Source organism: Mixophyes fleayi, chromosome 8 (genome assembly GCF_038048845.1).
Source record: "Mixophyes fleayi isolate aMixFle1 chromosome 8, aMixFle1.hap1, whole genome shotgun sequence".
In the NCBI taxonomy this organism is placed as follows: domain Eukaryota; kingdom Metazoa; phylum Chordata; class Amphibia; order Anura; family Limnodynastidae; genus Mixophyes; species Mixophyes fleayi.
In genome coordinates this window covers 140,275,925-140,301,360 of record NC_134409.1, presented here as the reverse complement: position 1 = coordinate 140,301,360, position 25,436 = coordinate 140,275,925, and the positions used below count along the sequence as shown (strand labels likewise).

Below are 25,436 nucleotides of genomic sequence, written 5' to 3'. Positions count from 1 at the left end.
TAAGATGCAGTATATGAGGGATGATATATAAGATGCAGTATATGAGGGATGATATATAAGGTGCAGTATATGAGGGATGATATATAAGATGCAGTATATGAGGGATGATATATAAGATGCAGTATATGAGGTGTGATATATAAGGTGCAGTATATGAGGGATGATATATAAGGTGTAGTATATGAGGGATGATATATAAGATGCAGTATATAAGGTGTGATATATAAGGTGTAGTATATGAGGGATGATATATAAGGTGCAGTATATGAGGGATGATATATAAGATGCAGTATATGAGGTTTGATATATAAGGTGCAGTATATGAGGTGTGGAATATAAGATGCAGTATATGAGGTGTGATATTTAAGATGCAGTATATGAGGTGTGATGTATAAGATGCAGTATATGAGGTTTGATATATAAGGTGCAGTATATGAGGTGTGGAATATAAGATGCAGTATATGAGGTGTGATATATAAGATGCAGTATATGAGGTGTGATGTATAAGATGCAGTATATAAGGTGTGATTATATAAGATGCAGTATATGAGGTGTGATATATAAGGTGCAGTATATGAGGTGTGGAATATAAGATGCAGTATATGAGGTGTGGTATATAAGATGCAGTATATGAGGGGTGATATATGAGGGATGATATATAAAGTATAGTATATGAGAGGTGATATATAAGAGTTATCTGTAGCTACAAGCAATCCTCTACATCCTGTGACCTTCACATTTCTATAATCTCTGAAATACATATTTTATTAACTGCCTCATGTTCCTTACAAGAAATACTGTATCATATAATAAAGGAAACGGCTGAGACAGAGATCAGTATATTCTGTGGCAAAGTGTTGGTACATTTCAGTGACTGATAGTGATACACTCGCACTAGACAGATAAAAGCTAATTGCTGATTGGCTGCTTGCATGTTAGTAAGTGACCCACTGTGTGTCCTGGCAGTGAGTGGGCACTCAGGAGACCATCCTCTGTGAGCAGTCGGTGCCAGTCCAGCCCAGGTAACAGCGACACTGGAAGTGCCCGTCCATGTGTAGGAGGTCGGACTTGGTGGCCTCTCCAGAGACCAGGAATCCGCTGCCCTGCGGGTTCTTCCTGATGCTGAAGCTGTCGGGGTTCAGGTGAAACTGGGCGTCGGATGAGGAGTCTTTGCGCACACATCGCCCGTGTCCTGTGCACACGCTGCGGCTGCAGAGTGCAGCGCCACTCGTCACATTTACCACGTACATACCCAGCGTGTCATCTACATAGGACTTCACCTCCAGGCAGGTGTCCTGCAGCAAGAGTGGGACAGAGGAGCTTACACTCAACATGACTGAACATCAACAGACATCAAAGAAAAAGTCCATTTAGCAGATAGAAGTTGTATTATTGTCCACACTATTCACATGGTCACAGCTGCAGATATTGCACAGGACCAAGGACAGAGACCACAATAGATTTAAATATTTTTTTATCTTGTATCTATTTAAAGAACTGATCAGTTTCAGAGCTCAGTGATTCATTAAGGCAGGCAAAACGTGTTTTTAAGGAACCGCACATAAACTGGGCGTACGGACGTCCGTATTCAGCAAGCAGCGGATCTGTAGATACGTCTGGTGATGAATACAGGTCTAGGTCAGCTCCAACAGGCAAGACACTGTAGGATACGTCCAGTACATATGTAAATGAATGTAAAGTGCCAAAAGAACGTAGAGAATTTTTTTTTTCATTAATGTCACCTGTTATATATATATACACATACATGTATTAGGCTGCTATTAACGCCTAGCTGCATACACAGCCGTCATCACTAGCAATCAGCACTTACACCAGACCTGTAGCTGGTACAAGTGATACTACAGAATAGCATGTACCTTAGAGGGTCCAGCGTGCGCTCATCCTTGGCACCTTTACTGTACATACATCCAGACCCCTCTCTGTTCCGCTGCTGAAACCGCAGGTTGTAGAAGGGTCCTTAACGCTCGAGGATGAATTGGACGATGCTGTTCTCTGTGACATATGGTTTTTGGGCACTTGCAGAGCAAATTTGTGCAAAATACGACTCGTATCGGCATTTACGCGCCTAAATGAATCAGGCCCAAAGTGAGATACAGAGTTTCTATTCTATCTGTTGTCTACAATTAAAACTTAGTGAACTCTTAAAAATATAATTCTTGGACCTCTCGCAATCTGCTCCTTGCCTGGGATCTGGCCCCAATGAGGGTGTTCCCTACGTTTTCAGAATTGCAGGATAGACTAGGATTTCCGCAAATATTTTTTTATCACTATCTGCAGTTTAGGCATCTTTATTGTTCCCTAAGAACTCCTCCCCCGTCAGATCATTGCTCGGCCTTAGAGTCTCTATGTCGTTCATCTACCATTACTAGAGGCTTAATATCCACTGTTTACCAGCTGATTAATAGCTTTGGTCAACCGGATAAAGAGCCGCACGAGTTGGCTTGGGACAGGACGCTGGGGAGACCCTGACACCAAAAGAATGGTCAAAGATAAGAAATAACAAAGCTAAAACATCAATTTCGGTGAGACTAAAGGAAAATTCATGTAAAATGTATTACAGGTGGTATTTAGTCCCCTCCCGTCTGCATTCTATCTTTCCTGCTTCCAGTGATCGATGTTGGAGGGGTTGCGGACTGCGGGGTACCCTGTTGCACGTTTGGTGGAGTTGCCCTAGACTGCAGTCTTACTGGCAGCAAATTCATAAACTAATTAAATCTGTGACACAGGTTAGGATGCCCGACTCCCCTCTTTACTCCCTTCTCCCCAGACGGCTCCCTGATGTCACCTGACCCGTACAAAAACTCATTGGACATATACTGAATGCAGCTAAATGTTTGATTGCAGCTCACTGGAAAAATACTGCCCCCCCCTCGCTCTCAGCTACCATTAGCAAAATTTGGTTAATTTACAGAATGGAAAGCATTACAGCTGTTATTACAGATAAACCAGAGAATTTCCAAAATACATGGTCTCCTTGGACGAGCCATTTCAATGCTGAACCCCAATTAACAACCGTCTGACACTCACCTGCTCCCATAAACTATGATTATTGGAGGCTTGGAACGTCTTACACTTTTAAATGGTAGTCATAGACAGCCTGATTATACCGCCTTATTGCCAAGTATGTCACTATTTTTCCTCTTCGCCATCTGGTACAGGGAATAATGGGTGATAAACTGTTCTCCCCCCCCCCCCCCCCTCATTTTCTTCATCGAATCCCCCTTCCCCCATTGTTTGTCTTCCTTCTTCCCCCCAAACAACAAAAATAAGAATAACAACATTTTCGTTTCTTTACAGTAACATGCCAATTTACTATGTACTGTTACGAGTTTCTTTAATATGCATTTCTGTTACTTAAAGTGAAGTGTTTCACATATATGTTATATGATGTCTCACTTTCACACCTATGTTGTTTTGAAAAACTTTAATAAAAATTTACTTTTCAAAAAAAATAATAAATATATAATTCTTACACAACCTACAAAGACTCTTGAGATCTAAAAGGGGTTTTCCAACCAAAGTAATAATTCTCCATCCCACTCATTTATAGCAGCTCATAACAGTTATTATGTTACACAGAAGTCTGATATTGGTTCCACGGGAGACCCAGAGGATCAGGACGCTGCGTCTGAACACGGATTGGTCAGTGCTGGATCGCTGGCTGGGACCGTAGAGATAACAAATTATCACCATTATGAGGGGTTTATAAACAAGTGGGGGTGGGACAATTATTAATTTGACAGGAGACCCTTTTAATATGTATAGTAGACCCTATATAACAGAATGAAGGAAGGAGGGAGGGGACGTTATTAAAACATTTAACTATATTAATGTTCATGGGTTTTTCATGAACTATATTACTACAGAAATGTTCACAACATGGGATATAACAAATCAGACACTCTGGAATCTTCTGCTCCTATAACAGGACAGCTGGACCCCCCCAGCCACAGACCCCCTCCTAGATACCTTGCTGGAGCTGTAGTCTGCGTTCCCCCACAGGATGACACCAGCGGCTCCCAGGGCTGCGCTCTGTCCTATCGTCTGCACCAAGTCTTCCTGCAGGAACAGAGAACACTCAGGAGCGGTGCAACGCTGATAGTACAGGGAGTGTATAGAGGATGATACAATGAGTTGAGATATTGAATTATTAACAGTGTAGAAAAAAGTTTACTGATATACGTGGTGCAGTTTACTTGCGTTAACATTCTCTGTACATATGGTGTTGAGCTGTAGCCATTAGCGAAACAGCGGAGCCAATATTCATGGAAATGCAGCCGGCACCACGTGGAAGAGACAGGTGCACTTTAAATAAAGGAGAATAGTCAAATCTCTGCTGTTTAGTTGGTAAAGAAATCAGAATATGGGACAGCACATGGGAGATGTCATGAACAGACGTTGGCAGGTGTGCACCAATGTCTGTCCGCTGCCCTGTATGGTGCCAGCTGGCATGTCTCTCACAGGGGAACACTGAATGACATCTAATGATCACTTACCTGTCTGAGGAAGTCCATACTGTAGGTGTAGACCATTCGGGCATATGGCAGCACAGGAAGATCACCCTGCGGTGCCTCAGTAGATACCCTGAAGGCTTCCTCCAACCTGTGTTTCACAAACCGGCCAACAAACTCGGACCTCTTTAGTATTTGCTCCAGGTAGATCTGAGGATACAGAGCCCGACTGGACTTCCACATCCAAGTCAGACGGTTGTTCCTCTCCACTTCCACCTGGTTACATTCTCCGGTGTAATTGTAGCTGGAGTTTTTGTAGCCATTGTTGTAGCAGTCTGGAAACCCATAAAAACCCCATAATCCACCAGGTCTAAATTTGTGTCCTAACTCCAAAGTGGACGCCATAAACATTTCGGCAGCTTCTTCAAATTCCCTTGTGGCTTCCTCCAGTATCTGTTCATCAGACCATTGTGGATGTCTCTCCCTTACCAGCTCTTTAGATTGTTTTTTGTATATAGACTTTTGATCCCAGTTCCGATCCCACAGAGGTCTCCAGTCCTCCCAGTCTATAACGGCCACTCCAGTAAAGTCCGGGGACACAATAGTGGTAATCAGGTCCTTATACGTCTGGTTCAGGTGGTCTCTGAGGCTGACATTTTGGGGCAACCCACCATTTATAGGCTCATCAGTCTGGTCATAGTGGGGATAAAGGCCCAGCTTACTATTGTAGAAGATCACCATCTCAGAGCCCTCAAATGACTGGTTCTGGTTGGCCACGATGTCGAATGCCCCCAGGTCCAATTCCACCCCATACTTCTCCCAACACCGGCTGGTAGGGGCATTCCACACTGTGACAAATGGACGGCCGGGCAGAAGAGATTCAGGGCTGGCAGAGTGGAAACACAGGACAAGCAGAAGTGCGATGCCCAGAAGAGAAACTTTGTTGGACATTTAGATTTAGGATATTGAGCAAATGTTGGGAAAATAATTCTTCTTTACAACCTACAAATAAATAGAATTGTTATGGATCCTCCTAAGGGTTTGTTCTGTGTGTGTGAAATAGAAGCCTTTAAATGTCATTTATAATATAAAGTTCAGGAGCAGAGATAAATATCCAGGTCTGCGAGCTACAAGTACACGTCCTGTACCCTGTGAGGTCCAGCTGGGTCTACGCTACAGAGGGGGCAGCAAGAATGTGACAGAGGGGGCAGGAAATGCTGGTTTCATCCCTCCACCCTTCTCCTCTTTCCTTCTGCTTTTACTTCCCACACTTCCTCTTTCAGTTTCACAGACCAGACCACATCCACCCCCTTATTCCCCGTCCCATCTCTTCATCAGACCAGAATCTGACATCCATTTCCTGGAATCCTTCATTCTCCACCTCTGTTACACTCACACAACTGGTGCCAGGTGTCACTGACAGACCCTGGGGACCTGCTCTCGCTGTAACCTCACCCCCCCCGTATCCTCACAGTGACTTAAAGAAGAAAAGTTTCCTTAAATAATCCGCTTTCTCCAGCACATAGAATGTGGCAGCGTCTGGTCCCTGCTTCACTGTGTACAAAATATAGTACGTTATACTGCATGGGGCACAGAGATAATTCATTCAACACCATGTGACACAGGAATAACTCATTACATCACATGGGGCACAGAGATAATTCATTCAACACCATGTGACACAGGAATAACTCATTACATCACATGGGGCACAGGGATAACTCATTACATCACATGGGGCACAGGGATAACTCATTACATCACATGGGGCACAGGGATAACTCATTACATCACATGTGACACAGGAATAACTCATTACATCACATGGGGCACAGGGATAACTCATTACATCACATGGGGTACAGGGATAACTCATTACATCACATGGGGCACAGAGATAACTCATTACATCACATGGGGCACAGGGATAACTCATTACATCACATGGGGCACAGGGATAACTCATTACATCACATGGGGCACAGGGATAACTCATTACATCACATGGGGCACAGGGATAACTCATTACATCACATGGGGCACAGAGATAATTCATTCAACACCATGTGACACAGGAATAACTCATTACATCACATGGGGCACAGGGATAACTCATTACATCACATGGGGCACAGGGATAACTCATTACATCACATGGGGCACAGGGATAACTCATTACATCACATGGGGCACAGGGATAACTCATTACATCACATGGGGCACAGGGATAACTCATTACATCACATGGGGCACAGGGATAACTCATTACATCACATGGGGCACAGGGATAACTCATTACATCACATGGGGCACAGGGATAACTCATTACATCACATGGGGCACAGGGATAACTCATTACATCACATGGGGCACAGGGATAACTCATTACATCACATGGAGCACAGGGATAACTCATTACATCACATGGGGCACAGGGATAACTCATTATATCACATGGAGCACAGGGATAACTCATTACATCACATGGGGCACAGGGATAACTCATTACATCACATGGGGCACAGGGATAACTCATTACATCACATGGGGCACAGGGATAACTCATTACATCACATGGAGCACAGGGATAACTCATTACATCACATGGGGCACAGGGATAACTCATTATATCACATGGAGCACAGGGATAACTCATTATATCACATGGAGCACAGGGATAACTCATTACACAACTTATCTCGTCATCAAATATTCCAATAATCAGAACTATAAATGTAGAGATCAGAGGCGGAACTAGCACGTTGTGACACCCCCCTCACATACCGGCACACACACAAAAACACATAGTATCTTTTCGTATAGTATAGGAAATATAATTATATAATATAAAAAGTATGAACAACCCCCCTTCTCCAAAATGAAACTTTCTTCAGTTTCAATAGCGTCTTGTGCCTCTGTCTCCTGCAAATAATTTTAATATATAAATGTTTGTACGTTTATAATGAAAGAGACAAATCAGTCGAAGTGGGAAACAAGAGCCCCCTAAACTATGTTAGTTCCTCATGTTGGAAACAAGGGAGACGTCCTCGGTAACCTGCAGCTGTATAAACATAAATACAAATCAGTGTATTCTACCTGTATTACATGATAGTGAGGAACGGCACATTCACCCCAATGTATATTATATTTATTCAGCTATCTCACCATTCACACCCTCTACACCCCAGAAACCCTCTCTGGACCACTTGTAACTTTATTTTTATTTGTGTTTGGATTTAGTTATTGATTAAACTGTTTCTATTAACTTAATTGAATGAACAAACCCATCAGCGATATCCTGGTTAAGTCATCGGACTAAACATTGAGAACTGAGGTTCACACTAAGCTGTATTCAGTTATCCGGTGATCATCCAGGGGAACATCTCATCTCAACAAAAAACACTTATTTTATTTCCAAATTTCCTTGTGTTTGTTAAATTGCCCGAGACTGATGTCAAGAAAACCACTCGCAGGTTTATTTCATCTGGAGTTTGCTCATAATGAAAGGATGTAACGCTGGACATTGGGAGAATGAAAATTTAATTTTTTTTTAAATTAAATGTATGTGAAAAAAACATTTTTGGCAGCAGTATGTACATTACATTGTTGTCTGCACTCACGGTGTACAACTAACGTCAGAATTCTGTCTCTCTCTTTCTCCATCTCTCCCCTCTCTCTCTTTCTTCTCTCACCCCTCTCTCTTCTCTCACCTCTCTCTCTCCCTCTCTCTTTCTCCCTCTCACCCCTCTCTCCCTTTCTCTCTCTCTCTCTCTCTCTCTCTCTCTTGTTCTCTCTCTCTCTTCTTTCACCTCTCTGTCTCTCTCCTGTTTCTCTATCTATCTCCCTCTCTCTCATCTCACCTCTCTCTCTCTCTGTCTCTCTCCTGTGTCTCTTTCCCCTCTCTCTTGCCCTCTCTCACTCTCCTGTGTCTCTATCTCCCTCTCTATCTCTCTCTCATATCTTTTTCAACGAGTCACATGAGTACAGACAACAAAATGTAAATGCATCTGGAATTGGGGTCAATTATTTTGTGGACTGAACCCAATATTCATAAAAAGGGGACTATTAATACACAATGATTGTCTCTGATTTTAGGGACAAACCCACATTTTTAGATTTGTCCCTGGTAATATTTGTATTTTCCAGTAATAATTATAGTTTAACTTTGCTGAGCCTGTGTATTTGTCTACGTCATCTACCACGCGGTCACGGAAGACTCTGCGCGGTTATCACTATTGTGAATTGTTGATTGCAGCAAAAATATTTGCACTAATTACTCCTCTTTTATAAATATTAACTTATCATTTCCCCATGATAAAAAATGTTGGTAAAAATAACACTGACTGCTTCTTACAGACTCATAGGGGGGGTATTCAATTGTTAGCGAGTTTGGAAGTTCGAGCGTGAAAAGTCATTTTTTTGCTATTTTACCTTATTTTCGAGCGCGAAAACTTCTCACGCAATTCTATTCTTCTTTTTTTTTTTACCGAAACGGTGTTATCGCGCTCCAAGCGTTTGTCAATGTTAAAGTATAGGCTGGCTGCGAACCCTTAGCGGAAAAAGCTATTCAATTGTTTTTTAACGCCGAGTGTGAAAAAGGCAAATCTGCTGTTTTATCTCGCACCTCCTTGGTCTGCTCAAAATAAAAATTTTTTTTATTAAATTAAGAAAAATATACATTAAACTGAGAAAATAGGTGTAAAAGTTCATAAAAGTAACCTAAAAAAAGAAAAGTACTAAAAAAAGTGTAATAATAATTAATAAGTTTTTGGAAATTTCCCCCTTTAGAAATAACCATAGTGCAGCATGTATTTAAAACTTTTTAATATTATTTTTTTGTTTTTAAGGGGGGGTGGTTGTGCCAAAAAGTATCATGTTTTTTTATTTATATTTTAAAAGCTAAATCGTTTGCTCCCCACTCTATTTAGTCTTCGCCCTAGTGCTGGCGGCTATTGATGTGTGAAAAATTTGACGTAGGGTTCCCCCTAATTTAATTGAACCAGCACTAGGCAAACCAGTCGGGGTGATAGGCACTATAACAGGGGGGGGGGGGGGGGGGAACGCAGTTTGGGTCCCACGGCCATAATGACTAAACACCCACAGACTGCTCAGCGCTGGCCTGGATTCCCTAGGGATTGTGGTCCACTGAAAAATGTAAGCGGGCCACCCCCCTAGGGACACCCAGGCCAGTGCCGATAGCACTGGGGCTCTTCCTACTACCCCTGGGCTGTGGGTGGTAGGGTAATAAATGGGGATTTTGTATGAAAAAAAAACAAAAAAAAATGTTTTACTTGTGGAACTACATGTCCCAGCCAGCCATGTTGTCCTAAATAGTAGGGCATGCTGCTACTTGTCTAACTACAACCACCAGCGTACCCATAGCACCCAGGGCATGTTTGCACTTGTAGTAGAACCACAAGTGCCAACATGCTTTTACACCCACGGCTGGCTGTGATCTGTAGTTCCACAAAGCAAAATGTTAAATAAAAGCACAACACCCTCATTCCAACCACAAATCTTTATTAAAAATAATAAAACCCCAAGAAATACAGTAAACACCCTCATGTACACCATAGATTTTAATAAAAAAAATAAAATACAAAAAAATACTCACCATGGACGAAATCCTCAGTTTTCTGATGCTTTACTAACACGCACTCATTTACGCAAAGTCCCAACAAATATTTTTACCTTCGAAGAAAGGTCCGGCTTGCCCACTGTCCCACAAATATTTGTACCTTACAAATGTCCATGCTTGGCCAGTGTTCAAATGTTTGTAAATTTCAAAAAATGTACCTCCTTGTAAAATCTTTAATTCTGCTGTACAGGGGGGGCCATTGTTGCTTGCAGTGCTGGGGCCCTTCTTCATTGCAGTGTGGGGGCCCATTCTCTTGTGCAGTGCTGGGGCCCTTCTTCATTGCAGTGTGGGGCCCATTCTCTTGTGCAGTGTTGGGGCCCTTCTTGATTGCAGTGTAGGGGCCCAATCTCCTTTGCAGTGCTGGGGCCATTCTTGATTGCATTAATTTACTTTTATTTTTTAATAGTAAAATGACTGCCTTAACCATTTCAAACTCGCTAGGACCAATAATAGAGCGTGAGGGGGTGCATGCAAAAAAACAATTGAATTGAGGTGTTTTGTTTTTTTAAACGCGCGCTCGAACAGGAAAAAACGAGTGCAGGTTTTTTGGTTTTTTTCGAGCGCAAAATTTTAACGCATCTCGCTAACAATTGAATACCCCCCATATTGTCTGATACGTGTACAGTTCAATATATATATTAAAACATTTGCTTACTATTTTAAGCAGAGTTGTATATATATTGTCTATACAGCCACAAAGTATCTCTGGCACAACACAGGAAATGTATAATACAGATGTATGTAGCTGCAGTTACAGAAGTCATATAATATGTAAATAGACTGAATAATAATACCATAAATAGGTATAAATGTATCGGCAGTGGACATATCCATCTAGGTCTAGCAACCTCTTTAATGTAAATCATCATCATCATCATTTATTTATATAGCGCCACTGATTCTGCAGCGCTGTACAGAGAACTCACTCACATCAGTCCCTGCCCCATTGGAGCTTACAGTCTAAATTCCCTAACACACACACACAGAGACACAGACAGACTAGGGTCAATTTTGATAGCAGTCAATTAACCTACTAGTATGTTATTGGAGTATGAGAGGAAACCGGAGCACCCGGAGGAAACCCACGCAAACACGGGGAGAACATACAAACTCCACACAGATAAGGCCATGGTCCCAATAACATATCAGCATTTTAAACCAGCTATAACACCCATTACGGTGGCCCCCTCTCCAGGGGCAGCACAATGGGTGTGACTTAATGACAAGTGAGGCTTCATAGGACGAACGCACTTAAAGGGCGACAGGGTTTGTAGTAAACTGAACACTTACCTGAAGGGGTTAACATAGGTTTTGGCCCGACCAATGTGTGCTCCAGTGGGAGGGACCTTGATTGGTATAGTAGGCTGTACTTCCGGTTCTGCCTCATTCCACAGCACGAGATCCCACCCACACACTCCTAGTTGCGAGTATTTCTGGGTTTATGTTGCGGTAGGAAGGCGCTGCGTTCAGCGGGTGATTGGTGGGCGCACAGGTAGTTGTCGTAGGTCACTGCCCCCCTTTGAGGCACCAGTAACTCCCTTTTTGGCCCTTCGGTGAGGAGGGTCCCTGTCCGGCTCGGTGAGGGAGGGCAGCGTGAGTTTTAAAGGGGCAGTCACTCTGACGCCAACTCAGCGCAAGTTATGATGGGATTTGTTCCCCGTGGTTGTGGACGTACGGCGGTTTGCGCCAGTCCACTGGTGATAGAGTGTTATCAGCTTGAGAGCTGTTTCGCAGGGTCCTTTATCCGCCACCATAGGTTTTAGTTAAAGTTAAAATCATAATAAAAGTTCTGGCAATTTTTTAATAACTTATACATGTCTCCGTGTGTTTATTTGCATGCAGAATGTTTAGAATCCTAAGGTTGATGTAAGGTTTACGGGAACATACACGGTGAGCCCTTCATGATGTCACGATGGTATCGCAGTCAGTGTTAAAGGGACACATGGAGATAGCAGTGGAGTCTGGGCCCCTCTCCTCTAGGTCAGAAGGTGGGAACCTAGGGCAGTGGGAGGTTTGGCCAACACGGCAGCGGCGGCAGTGAGCCCCATTATCTCCACGGGCTACGATGCCGCGCAGCAGCCGCACCGCTGATAGTTCCACCAAATCAAGTGACATCATCAGTACAGTGTATAGCGGTAAAGACATTAATGAAGACTGAAATCCCCAGGATTGTATAACACATCCATGACCAACCTTACACGCAACACCAGGACATGGCAAAACATGCGAACACGTGAACTATCAGAGACATGATAGTGATTGTAAAAAGACATAGAGGATACAATACACACAAAGGGCCTGATTCAGCCTACTGAGCGCAATGTGCGGATACCACAGGGTTGGCGTTAAGGATACCAGTATTGTATTGTCTGTGATATATTAAACCTGTTACAGTGTGATTGATTTAACCCTTTCATAAAAGTGCTATAACTCTGTTTTTGTCTGTTAAATAAACTTGAAGCATTCTTTATTCAGATATTTTCCTAATGTGATTATTATTATATGTTCACACCCAGGAAAATACCCAGGTCGGTGGTAGACTGTGAGGTAGGTTGGTAAAGCGCTGACCTGGTGAGTCTCTGCCAGTAACTCTGGGTACACTCTCTCCGCCGATTGGTGTGGGTAAATAACCGGTGGGTGTATCGGTATTGGGACACATAATATATGGTCACAGGGAAGATCCTAGTCCCCCTGCTGTGGTCCCGAGCTCCGCTAGACTTTACCTATATTACTGTACACAGGGAAACGGTGACATCCGGCTGGTGAGACTTACGGTCGGCATGAAATATCTACAATGATGAGCTGGTAATAAAGTGATAATTAGGCAGTTAAACAAGGACCAGGGGTTAGATTTACTAAAGGGCGGTTAGCTTAAAACAACGGTTTTCTGCGGATTTTCCGGCGGCTTCAAAACCGCCGCATTTACTAGAGGCCAAAGCGCCAGTATAACGGCTGAAAACCGCAGCTTCACAAACCCCGCTATACAAATCACCACCACGATGTTTAACATGATCAAAATACAGCCAGAAATACCAATCTGCTGCTTGACAAACGAGGTGGTGCTGAAGGGCGACACTGCTGCCATTCAGAGAGGGGGCACCAATGACTTGTACATTATGGGGGCAAATATTATTTTTCATTGTATGAAGGGACAATATTATTGTATTATTATATTATTGGGCCAGTATGTAGTGCCACCTGTCTGCATCCTATATAATTATTGCCCTCATTAGCAATCATATAATATTGCTCCCTTAATAAAATAATATATTCATATTGGCCCATAATATAATACTATTATTTTCCTACTAATGCTCTGTGTCTGTAGCTGTTTCACTACATTCCTTTATTCCAGGAGATATTGTACGTGATGTATGTAGAATTCTAGGTATGCCGGTAATGTGGCCACAACTATGTCAGATATCTCATTTTTCATTTGCAATGTTTTATATATTATAGACAAATACTTTAATTTCCATTATTGTCACAGGATGAGTTGAGCAGTAATAATGACAGACATTGATTTCACAATGTATTTGTTAGAGAAGAGTCTGCCCAATACTCCCGATATTATGTGGGCAAATCAGAGAAGTAGTAAAAATATAAAGATAAAAAAGTGTCATCCAAGTCACTTGGAGTTTATCCAGCTTATTACATCCAGCGCTTGTTCCTGGTATTATCGTGGTGTAACGTCATCACTGCACAATGTAACTTAAGCTGGGAACACACTACACGGTTTTCATCCAATAATCAGCTCAATCAGCCGACATACGACCGCTCGTTCAAAAGTCGGGTCAGTGTGTGCAGTGACACGATGGTCGAAAGTCTGCCCAAATGGACGATTGTCACCTCATTTGGTTGGTCGTACCGTTTAATATTTTCGTTCCAATCTCGTTTCCGCTGTGTAGTGTATAAACTTCCGACCGATCCACAACAGTGAGTACGAAATTACAGTCATTGCTCACGACAACATGGCTGTAAACAGTCGCTAAAGGGACGTCCGCTCTTCCCTTTATCGTCCTAAACAAGGCTGTGTGTATGCAGTACCCAGCTTTACACAGTGATTCAGAGCTGCGATAGTCAATCAGCCATAACTACGGCTGTACCTTGTGCACCTAGGTCTGGCCTCAGGCACTCGCCTTGGTTGTCTTACAGCCGAGTCTGGTTATGTCAAACACCCGATGATCTGATGGGGACGATGTCTCAGAATATAACTCATCGTCTTTACTTCTCCTGGTGCTGATATTTCTGTTCTTTTCCTCTCAGTTTTCATTGTCATTTTCTTAGACTTTTCCTTGGTTTTATAATCTGTACATAGAAAATCTTCATTTTGGAAGTGAGAACAACGCATAGAAAACTCCACTTTGTCGTCCTGATTTCTTCTCATGTTTTTTTTTGTCACATTTCGTGCTCTATAATATGTTTCCTGGAGCCCGGGGCCGTTTTATAAATATGATTGTGTCACTGACATGTCTGGTATGGTGAACGCCAAATATTTATCACCTGTCACCTGAATAGAAGAATAACAGCAAGTCTCCTAAACTCAACCTAGTACTGGAGAAGAGAGAACTAATTGTAATAAACTCACATGTGACAATTAGAAAAATATTATTTTTTGGGTAAATGGAACTAATTATATATTTGTGGTTCTAAATATGTTTTAGTCTCTGACCACAAGTTCTGATTTTCTCCAATAAATCTATACATTAAATCCACTTTGCCTTTAGCTGTATTCTTGGTGTTGGCAGCACTGGAATATAACACTGGAATATAACACTGGAATATAACACTGGAATATAACACTGGAATATAACACTGGAATATAACAATAGAATATAACACTGGAATATAACACTGGAATATAACACTGGAATATAACACTGGAATATAACACTGGAATATAACAATAGAATATAACAATAGAATATAACACTGGAATATAACACTGGAATATAACACTGAAACATCATCTAAGTGACCTGGAGCTTAGTCAGGATATTACACTATATTACAACCTTCTGGATCTGGTTATTGAGATCACATTAATGTTATATTTGAATTTACTTTGAGTATTAATAATTGTTTTTCTAAATGTCTTGTTTCTGTGATAGATTTGTATATTTAAGTGTAACCTGCTTTCTCCTATTGTTCAGTATTGTTATACATCACCTCATCTCTGAGATTGGCAGCAGATTACACTTAATAAATTTGACTTCTGTACAGGCAGCTCCAGTGGTTAAAAGATTTATCCATATTACAGCTGCAATATTCTGGTGTAAACTACACAGTGACCAGGGCTGTGAATATAGTCAGCCACACACAGATATAACAAGGCCACAGCTATTGCTGCACCTAAGTCATACTTGTCTCCTCTCCAGAGATTCCAGAAGGCTCCTACATTTTGGGGAGTCCTCTCAGCTTAGAGTAGGCACCGTCTGTAATGACGCAATACCCCCCCCCCCAAGTAATGTTGTGGGTCTCGTCAATACGTAGCAGGTGCCAGGTAGTTGGTGACCAGATGGCATCACCATGCCCGCTCCTGCACATGGTATCACCATGCCCCTCCTACACATGGCATCACTATGCCCCCTCCTGCACATGGCATCACCATGCCCTTCCTGCACATGGCATCACCATGCCCTTCCTGCACATGGCATCACCATGCCCGCTCCTGCACATGACATCACCATGCCACCTCCTACACATGGCATCACCATGCCCCTCCTACACATGGCATCACCATGCCCCTCCTACACATGGCATCACCATGCCCCTCCTGCACATAGCATCACCATGCCCCTCCTACACATGGCATCACCATGCCCCTCCTACACATGGCATCACCATGCCCCTCCTACACATGGCATCACTATGCCCTTCCTGCACATGGCATCACCATGCCCCTCCTGCACATGGTATCACCATGCCCGCTCCTGCACATGGTATCACCATGCCCCTCCTACACATGACATCACCATGCCCTTCCTGCACATGGCATCACCATGCCCCTCCTACACATGACATCACCATGCCCCCTCCTGCACATGGCATCACCATGCCCCTCCTGCACATGGCATCACCATACCCCTCCTGCACATGCCAGCTGACCTCCCTGAGGTTATAATATTGGCTAGTAGTATGACATATGTTTAGCTGGGACCAGCGTCATTGTCCCGGGACCCTAGAAGATTTGGTTCCCAATAGAATGTATAGCAGATATCTAACTATCTGGGACCTCCAAGTACAGATTCTGGGACCAGCAGGTCGATCACGTCTAATGTAAACATGGAGTAAATGGCACAATGTCAGTTTCCACCATATTACGTTACATTGTGTTCACTGTTTGACCCCCATCCAGAAACTGGACAGAACTAGTAACTCTATCTCAGTGAGAGAACGTACAACTAGAACACAGAATGTAGAATGTATTGTGAGGTCAGGGAAGATGGGTGTAACATGTAATAAATCACGCTGATCACAAAGGCTGTATTTCCACATAACTATCTACTAGAAGAAACAGCCACGAGGCTGTCCTGGGACTTGTAGTTCTGCAGCAGCTGAAGTTTCACGGGATGTCTATTTGTCATATATCTTATGTGATGTTGTTGGTTGACTTGTTGGATAACTAACTTGGGGCATTATAAGGGGTTTATTATATTTCCAGAAAACTTGATAATAACTTCCCCTCTACATGAAGACAGAATATATATATATATATAGGCTTTACTGCCCTTAAATGTCTGAAATGTAAATGAAAACTGTGAAAAAGGCCGGTGACATGTGACAATGTGGTTGTTTGGGCTGAATTCTGAACCATGGATTGGGGCTCACAGCATCAGGTCCCTGAATGGAACACTGGGGGGTGGGGGTGCGTTTTGATTGGCTGATGACTACATGCTAATGGAGTAATGAGATGCACACTGCAGTTTTGTACCCCACACGGTAACATTGAGCCACTTTATAACAACCATCTAGGATGACAAAATCACCACATTTGTGGCCATTTCTTCTGTCTCTGTTCTTAATATTTGTCCTCATTATAGGAAGGTAAAAGGTCGTCTTATAGCTGATTATAATATATCTTTTATATTTTTTTCCAATTTTAATTCCTGACCCAGTAGAGGTGACAGCTTCCCACAGCCAGAAGCCTCTGTAACCTGCAGGGTCGCTCTCCGAAGCTGACGTTAGCCGAGGTACAAGGTCACTAACCTGCAGTATTAGTAGTTCAGACAATGAGTCCTATCTAACTTTGACCATGGCTGATGAAAGAACTTCTGATCTCTCTTCAAGGTGTCCTCCACTGTCTTCCCTCCAAGGACACTTGTTGCCTCCAGACAGAAGTGTGCAGAGAAAGTTGACAAACTGGATCACGTAGGACATAACTTGCTATATTGCATTTTCTATGTCTCTAGGTACAGGTATCACAGTGCTGGTTTGTTCTCTAATTTATATGATTATTAGGCCTTTAGTTCTCTAAGATGTTGTACATAGTAAATACGTCTATAGAGTAGAGTCTGTAGACTGTAGAGAAGTGGTGACAATATTATTCCAGAGTCACATATTGTTCGTATTTATAATTGTAGAACAAGATGGTGACTAGTAAGAGTTAGGTCTATATATACATTAAAAATGAAATAAAGAGCGCTAGGTCCGAACAAATTTACATCTAAAAACTAACAAGTCTTAAAAAACAAATTACAATAAAAACAATGATGTGGGGACAAAATACCTCAATGTGACTGGTTATCATATAAAGATCACATGTACCTGGTGCACACACATCTCTGAAACCGCACCTTGTACTAACATACATGGTCATCAGCAAATCTCCTCACTTGTCTCACAATATCTCCCAACTCGACACCTCCGTTCTGCACAAGATCTGCATCTCTTTTCCACTCTCATCACTTCCTCCCATTCCCGGTTACAGGACATTTTCGGGCTGCACCCACTTTATGAAATTCGCTCCCTTGCACAGTAAGACTTTCCTCTAGTCTTCAAACCTTCAAACATTCTCTGAAAAACCACATCTTCAGGTAAGCTTATAATATTCCTCTACCACCCTCTTAATCTCCCTAGGTTACCCTATAACCACCCTCTGCACAGAGCCGTAACTTAAAATTTTAGTGCCTGGGACAAGAAACAAAAATGCCACCACCCTAGTCCTCAATTTTAACCAAATGAACCTAAAATATACATAAATTGCACCCCCACTTCAGCATTGTACCCGGATGGTCCCCCCTATCGAACAGCCCTAGTTACAGCCCTGCTCCTACACAGCTAACACAAGACAACAACCCTGTGACCAACATAGTTGTGTGACTGATCACACAGCCCACTAAGTATTTTTTTACCTTTGCATTCTAGCTGGACAATATTCAATATGATGTAGCACGTGCCCTTGTGTATCAAACTCCCATTGTCCTATAGATAGTAGGCTGTGAGCAGGGTTCTCTTACCTCTCTGTCTGTACGTATTACCCAGTATTGTTTTATTACTGTTTGTTCCCAATTGTACAGCGCTACGGAATTTGCTGGCGATATATAAATAAATGATGATGATGCAGATGAGGTCACATGATGGGAAGGACACATGATGTGGAGGAGGTCACATGATGCAGATGAGGTCACATGATTTGGAGGAAGTCACATGATGTGGAGGAGGTCATGTGATATAGAAGTCAGCTGCTCTGGACAAAGATTGAGTTCAGTCGTATTCTCTACTTTATGATCCTCCCAAACTTCCCCCGCAGCCCCGGCCCTTATTCTGTAAGCAGGAAACAGATTGCTAATGAATTCATTTGCACTTTGCTTATAACAGAAGGAACCTTTGGTCATTCAATATTATAATTGTCTCAAAGTGGTTTATTTTCTGTGACATCCACTTATCTCTCCGGTGGGGACCTTATGTGCCCCCACCCCAAAGAGAAAACAGGGGAAACTTATTCCTGCCCAAAAACTTCAAAAGCCAACTCTAGACAAACATGGAGGGGTCTCGCCCTCCCCCTCCGCAGGTGCCCCAACATCTTGGATCTCACTCCTGCAGAGTCTGTTTTTCAGCCTCCGTTCAGAAACACATCTGTAATGGGGGAAACCTCCCAGTCTCCCACCTCCCCTAGGACACTAGTGTATTCCTGGAGCCTCTGCACACCCTGCGGGATAATGCCCAGTTCCTCCTGTATGCCCCCAGATGTGCCCACCTGTGCGGGATAATGCCCAGTTCCTCCTGTATGCCCCCAGATGTGCCCACCTGTGCGGGATAATGCCCAGTTCCTCCTGTATGCCCCCAGATGTGCCCACCTGTGCGGGATAATGCCCAGTTCCTCCTGTATGCCCCCAGATGTGCCCACCTGTGCGGGATAATGCCCAGTTCCTCCTGTATGCCCCCAGATGTGCCCACCTGTGCGGGATAATGCCCAGTTCCTCCTGTATGCCCCCAGATGTGCCCACCTGTGCACAGATCATTCCCAGCATTATATTGTGATTACCCGCAGCCTGGGGGTCAGGTACAGTGGGGGGGGGGGGGCTGCTGCTTCCAAGTGTATTACAGAGTGTATCTCTTAACCCACGCTAAGTGGTGGCATTATAGCAGTGGAGCCATCCTTGGTACCGTTCAGTTCCCCATGTGTCTCAGGTGGTTTATCCACCTTGTACCTACCTCCAGGAGCGACCACCAACCCCTTCACTTCCTCCTTTCATGGAGGAATTAGCAAACTGTAGCAGATTATAAAATATCTTCCATTATTTCTCCTGCGAGTAACACTCAGAAAGTATAATCTGAGAAATGAAAAGTCACTGTTTATTTCTGAGGCTTTGCCAATGGGATCTGAGAAAAGAATTTACTTTGCTGTGCATATATTACTAGAATATATTATTAGTATCCTTTATTTGCATAGTGGTAACATATTATTCAGTGCTCTACAAACCCCACAACTGTTTGCTTTGTATTTCAGACCTCAGTGGTCTTCTGTTCAGTTGAACAAGTCCTGGTAGCGGTAGTTATGTTCCCCTATTTCTTCCCCCAATGAGCAGACTGGTATTTGGAATCATGAAGGTTTTATTTCAACAATCCAACAATTCACATCTCTGAATCGTTACGTTGAATCTTCCCTCAGGGATTTTCCCTTAGAAACGTTCACAAGCGGCCTTCATCCACCTCCCGGCGGGTCGTGATAAAGTGCAAACCGTTGCTAACATAACAACAATTGTGTTACAATACTAAACTGTGTGTGCACAAATGGCACAGTGCATCTGTGTATCCCTTAGTAACAAACATACAAAGCTTACCTCCATAATACATGTATCATGGCTCTATACTATAGTGGTACACTGAAATGTAATGTGCCCAATATAATTGTCTAACATGTTATTGTTATCTCACTTTGTAAGAATAAAACAGCATCATATTTACTCTATAACAATTCTCCTATAAACCTGTAGGTCATTAGAATGTATTATGGAAACACAGGGTCCTCCTATTAGTGCCGAGGGTCCCTGATGAGCTGCGTTATCGCTGCGTCTCCTGCGAGCAGTCGCTTCCTTCCCATCCCCCGTAGCAGCGGCAGAGGAACTGTGACCACATGCGGGTGTGTTTCTTACGGGAGGGTTGTTCTAATACCACAAAACCCTTCCCAAGCGGATGCTTCCTAATGCTGAAGACATCGGGGTCCAGGTGGAGGTGCGCGTCTGTTGCAGAGTGTTTCCGCACACAGCGACCATTGCCTGAACATCGGGTCTTGCTGCAGAGCATTGCACCAGTGGTCACATTCTTCACATATCGACCCAGCGTCTCTTCTACGTAGGACTTCACCGCTAGGCAGGACTCCTGAAATCAGGAACACACCGGGTATCATACTGTGCTGACGTTACATGCTGGTGGGAAACTAAGGAATATAACTATGGTCACTGCAAGGGGCGAGGCGGCCCGGACATTTACTGCACATTCTCAGAAGAGACAACGTTCTACTTTTCTGCAGAGAAGAATGGGAACCCCCCAGGCCCTTATCTCAATTTTGCTATGGGTCCGCCTCTGACCCTCACAGTATATTTTCAGTCCCAATCTCATCGCCCCCAACCAGCAGAGCTGTGGTGACCCCCCCAGGGATGCCCCTGGAGTGCTCACGTTTGTCTACACTGCACCCAATCCACCTGAGGTGGGGGGCATACCCCAAATGTGCTGCTAACTGGCTTGGGACCCCCACAGTTCTGCTAGTTGGGGCTGGGTACATGAAGTGCACTTTGTGGGTGCACAAACCCTCTTACTCTGGCCACATTTGTGCAGCTCATATCACCCACTTTGTTCATCTTCAGCACAATTATCCTGAACAGGACATTAGTTCTGAACAATCAAAATTAGATCACATTTAATTAAACAAAATGTAAAATTAGGTTGGATGAACAGTACACGTGGGGTCATAGGCACATTGCGAACTGATCAGTATATACATTGCTCTCCAAGGTTCTTATTCAGCTCAACACCTCGACAATTTATTTTGTGCAATTTGGCCACTTTGTCTGAAGCTAAACCCAGAGATCCAACCAGTCAGTGATCGCTCTGACCATAGAGCATAGTGTAATGTATAGGCTGCATGACTGTGAGGACCTGTAAGAAGTGACAGACTATATATATATTATATAATAGGCTGCATGACCGTGAGGACCTGTAAGATGTGACAGATATATATATATAATATACGGTACATTGGTTACCTTGCTGGAGCTGTAGTCTGCGTTCCCCCACAGGATGACACCAGCGGCTCCCAGGGCTGCGCTCTGTCCTATCGTCTGCACCAGGTCATTCTGCAGAAACCACACAACATAGACAACACTGTCACTACTCTGATACATCTACTGAGTATTGTTTTCTACAGAGAGCCCCATCAGATGCTATTATACACTATCTACAGTCAGTTATATCTGCTGAAATAAATGGTTCCACCTTCTGGGTCTCAGTCTTTGTTCGGTAGCTCTCGACCACAGAAGCGTTTCTCCGGCTCTGCACTTACTACTTTCAGGCTTCCCTTAGTTAGAAAAATATATTGAGGCTCAGCTGAGTTTTTTAATTGATTTAAAAACAGAGTTGTCATTAGCTCTTATTGTACTTTAAATCAATTTACCTTAGATTCATATTTTACAGAAAATTATGAAAGGTCTATTTCCTAAAGTCATTCAAATATCGACCATAAAATAGACGTTATCTTAGAGCTGCAAATAACATAAACAAATATGTAACGTTTTAGTTGTAGGAGAACTAAAGATATCTGAGATAGAATAGTGATTAGATGATATATTTTTCGTGGGGTTGAATACTTATGCAAATATTTTTTTTTTCAGTTTTCATTCAAAGAAAAATATTTGCAGACAAAAAATGAATTATGAGTTTGAACATTTATTTAAAGTGCCTACGACAGACCTGGCCAACCTGTAGCTCTCCAGGTGTTGTGAACGTGCAAGTCCCAGCATGCTTTGCCAGTACATAGCCAGCCAACTGCTGACAAAGCATGCTTGTACTTGTAGTTTCACAACACCTGGAAAACTGCAGATGCCTGGCCAACTGTGTCATAATACATACAAATCTGTTGATTTTAGAGTTTGAATACTTTTGCAAAATACACTGACATATGCACCTCCATATAGATCAATTCGTATTTCAAATTTAGTGGCTCAATTATGGTAAAATTCTGTTAATACCTCAGTCTGTAAGATACAAGTGGAATTAAACTTTTTGTTTATTTATCCAAATTACATTGAGCTTACTGAGAGAAACTGTTCCTGAGTTTGTGGGGTGTTGCAGGGATGTTTGTGTTACATAAAAGTCACGTAGACTGTGACACCGCAGTGCTTAGGGGGAAACTGGCACACAGACAATTCTGCACTTTGGGCAAAATACTTGGCTGATATCAATCACACAATTACTCATGTCAGAACAATGTAATATTTCTGCAGAATATCGAGAGTAGATGAGTTAAAACCAAGTGTATAATTTTGCAAATCTAATCAGCTTCCCCCAATGCCCTGTCTGGTGTCCTCATACCTGAGTTTAATAAAACGGTGAATACGTTAATGAATGTAACTGATAGTACAGCAAGAAGCGTGAGTGATGAATCTGTGTCACATAAAACATAGGTGTAATAGACGTGTGATTTTCACTCCACTTCATGTCTTAATGATGGATGAAAATTTCAGTTTTTTACAGACAGTTGGATACCTGGCATGATAGCTGTACCCCCATTACTGCTGTGATAACTGCCAGACATGCCGAGTATCTTACCACTATGTATCCTGACTACTGTCAGCATTGATCACATTGTACTGTGTATAGTACATCACACTGTAGTGGGAGAAGATCTGCATTCTCCAGTCACTATCGATAGTATTAACATACACGGGAGTGCGTCATTTAGTACTCATACATCCTGTTACCCTGATATTATCACAAGTCTAGATATGGAGCTGCAGATATAGCGGGTGAGGGGGGTAACATCACACAACACATAGGTGAAGTAATGGGGTATACATGAGGTACACTATGACAGTTTTACTTCATTTTGTCCACCCAAAATGTTACCTGAGAGAGGAAATCCATACTGTACGTGTACACTATGCGGGCATACGGCAGGACTGGCACCGTTACACCAGGTGACAACTTAGACACTCTGATGGCCTCTTCCAACCTGTGCCTCACAAACGGTGCCACATACTCAGACTCCTTCAGGTCTTTATCCAGGTATATTTGAGGGTACAGAGCCCGACTGACGCTCCACAGCCACGTCATAGCATCATTCCTCTGTACTTCATCACGTGAGCATTTGCCGGTATACTTCTGGCTGGCATTCTTGTACTCGAAATTATAGCATTCTGGATATCCATAGAACCCCCAGAGTCCTTTGGGGAGCAGCGTACATGCCAGCTGGAGGGTATCCCACATAAAGTCCTGGGCTGCTGCCTCAAACTGCCTCTGGGCCACCTTCCGCAGCCTCCTGAATGACCAGTATGGATGTCTCTGGGCTACCAGTCTTAGTGACTGCAGCTGGTAGAATGCCATTTTCTCCCAGTTACGATCCCATAAAGGTCTCCAGTGTTCCCAGTCCACCACTGCCACACCTTTAAAATTTTCGTCAACAGTGACATTTTCCAAATCCTTCTGAACTTTAACCAGATGGTCCTCAAGGCTGGCATTCTGTGGCAGGCCACCATTGACCGGACTGTATTCCTTGTCGTAATAAGGGTACAGACCCAGCTGGGTGTTGTAGAATATCACCACTTCTGTGCCCAAGAATGACTGGTTCTGGTTGAATCTGATGTCAAAATATTCAAGGTCCATCGTTACCCCATGATTATCTAAACATGGCCGGGTGGGTGCATTCCAAATGATGACAAAAGGCCAGCCTGAGACAACTGGATTGGAGCTAGCGGGGAGATAGAAGAGGTAGATTGGGAGGAGAGAGGCGAGGATGAAGGACATTATGAATCCTAAAGAAAAACAAAAATGAATGTGCGGTGAGAACGAGAAAGGTTCTGGCTGCTGTTATTTGATCTACGGGCTCTCTCGGTCCCCTGGAGCTCCATTAATTACTGAGAACTTGACAATCTCAGCGTTCCCGGCAGCTATGAGCGAGTGGTGGAACAGGAATGACTGGAGATGGCGCATATGTAAGTCTGACAGCTGTATGATGTAGCAGTCTGTGCAATTAGCTCCTCAGTAATGATTAGAGGTCACTCTCACTTTGTAGCCATGACCCTGGTTCTCTATTCCACAAGACTGATTTCAGTTCTACTCTTTCCATTAATTCTTCATTAAATAATCTGTTGATTGTGTTAATGGTAATATATTATACGGCCAGAAAGACGGATACCTAGACAGCGACATAGTTGGGAAATGTTTGGACACATTGTTTGGCACAGTCATAACTTATTGTTTTATATAACAAGAGCAGAAAATTCTAATCTCACGTTCCCTTCTCGGCGCTCTAATTGTTTCATTATATATTAAGCTCAATAGTGAGTTTCTGGATATCGATCGGAGCTGTGGTTCGTGTTAAAGACCCCAAATGTTTACACTTAATAGAAAGTCCCTGTTTTATCTACATCAGAGTTAATAACCAGATTAAGGAGGGGAACTAAAGCTGGGTACACACTACACAGTTTTTATCCAATAATCGGCTAAATCAGCCGACATACGACCTCTCGTTCAAAAGTCGGGTCAGTGTGTGCAGTGACACGATGGTCGAAAGTCTGCCTAAATGGACGATTATCGCCTCATTTGGTTGGTCGTACCGTTTAATATTTTCGTTCCAATCTCGTTTCCGCTGTGTAGTGTGTATAAAC

At 43.0% G+C, this 25,436-nt stretch overlaps 2 protein-coding genes across 3 annotated transcripts; both read right to left on the bottom strand.

Moving 5' to 3' along the window:
* Positions 1 to 826: 826 nt before the first annotated feature.
* LOC142099907 (hyaluronidase-1-like) lies at positions 827 to 5,736 on the bottom strand. Of its 2 annotated transcripts, XM_075183862.1 has the most exons (3): positions 4,518 to 5,733; positions 3,991 to 4,080; positions 827 to 1,295 (listed from the first exon to the last, which is right to left on the bottom strand). In XM_075183862.1, exons 1-3 carry the CDS (start codon positions 5,421 to 5,423, stop codon positions 978 to 980), a joined length of 1,314 nt encoding a protein of 437 aa, XP_075039963.1. In that variant the 5' UTR covers positions 5,424 to 5,733; the 3' UTR covers positions 827 to 977. The 2 variants fall into 2 exon arrangements, with proteins under 2 accessions (XP_075039963.1, XP_075039964.1); XM_075183863.1 differs by lacking the exon at positions 3,991 to 4,080 and having other exon boundaries at positions 4,518 to 5,736.
* A 14,292-nt stretch (positions 5,737 to 20,028) lies between these two features.
* LOC142100217 (hyaluronidase-1-like) lies at positions 20,029 to 24,760 on the bottom strand. The gene is made up of 3 exons (XM_075184146.1): positions 23,677 to 24,760; positions 21,819 to 21,908; positions 20,029 to 20,934 (listed from the first exon to the last, which is right to left on the bottom strand). Exons 1-3 carry the CDS (start codon positions 24,571 to 24,573, stop codon positions 20,617 to 20,619), a joined length of 1,305 nt encoding a protein of 434 aa, XP_075040247.1. The 5' UTR covers positions 24,574 to 24,760; the 3' UTR covers positions 20,029 to 20,616.
* Between the last annotated feature and the right edge of the window lie 676 nt (positions 24,761 to 25,436).

Coding starts and splice junctions, on each gene's coding strand:
- LOC142100217 (XM_075184146.1), bottom strand. CDS start 24,573: ATGTCCTTCATCCTCGCCTCTCTCCTCCCAATCTACCTCTTCTATCTC. Junction 21,909..23,676: donor GTATGGATTTCCTCTCTCAG/GTAACATTTTGG, acceptor TGGTTTCTGCAG/AATGACCTGGTGCAGACGAT. Junction 20,935..21,818: donor CAGACTACAGCTCCAGCAAG/GTAACCAATGTA, acceptor TCCTGATTTCAG/GAGTCCTGCCTAGCGGTGAA.
- LOC142099907 (XM_075183862.1), bottom strand. CDS start 5,423: ATGTCCAACAAAGTTTCTCTTCTGGGCATCGCACTTCTGCTTGTCCTG. Junction 4,081..4,517: donor GTATGGACTTCCTCAGACAG/GTAAGTGATCAT, acceptor CTGTTCCTGCAG/GAAGACTTGGTGCAGACGAT. Junction 1,296..3,990: donor CAGACTACAGCTCCAGCAAG/GTATCTAGGAGG, acceptor CTCTTGCTGCAG/GACACCTGCCTGGAGGTGAA.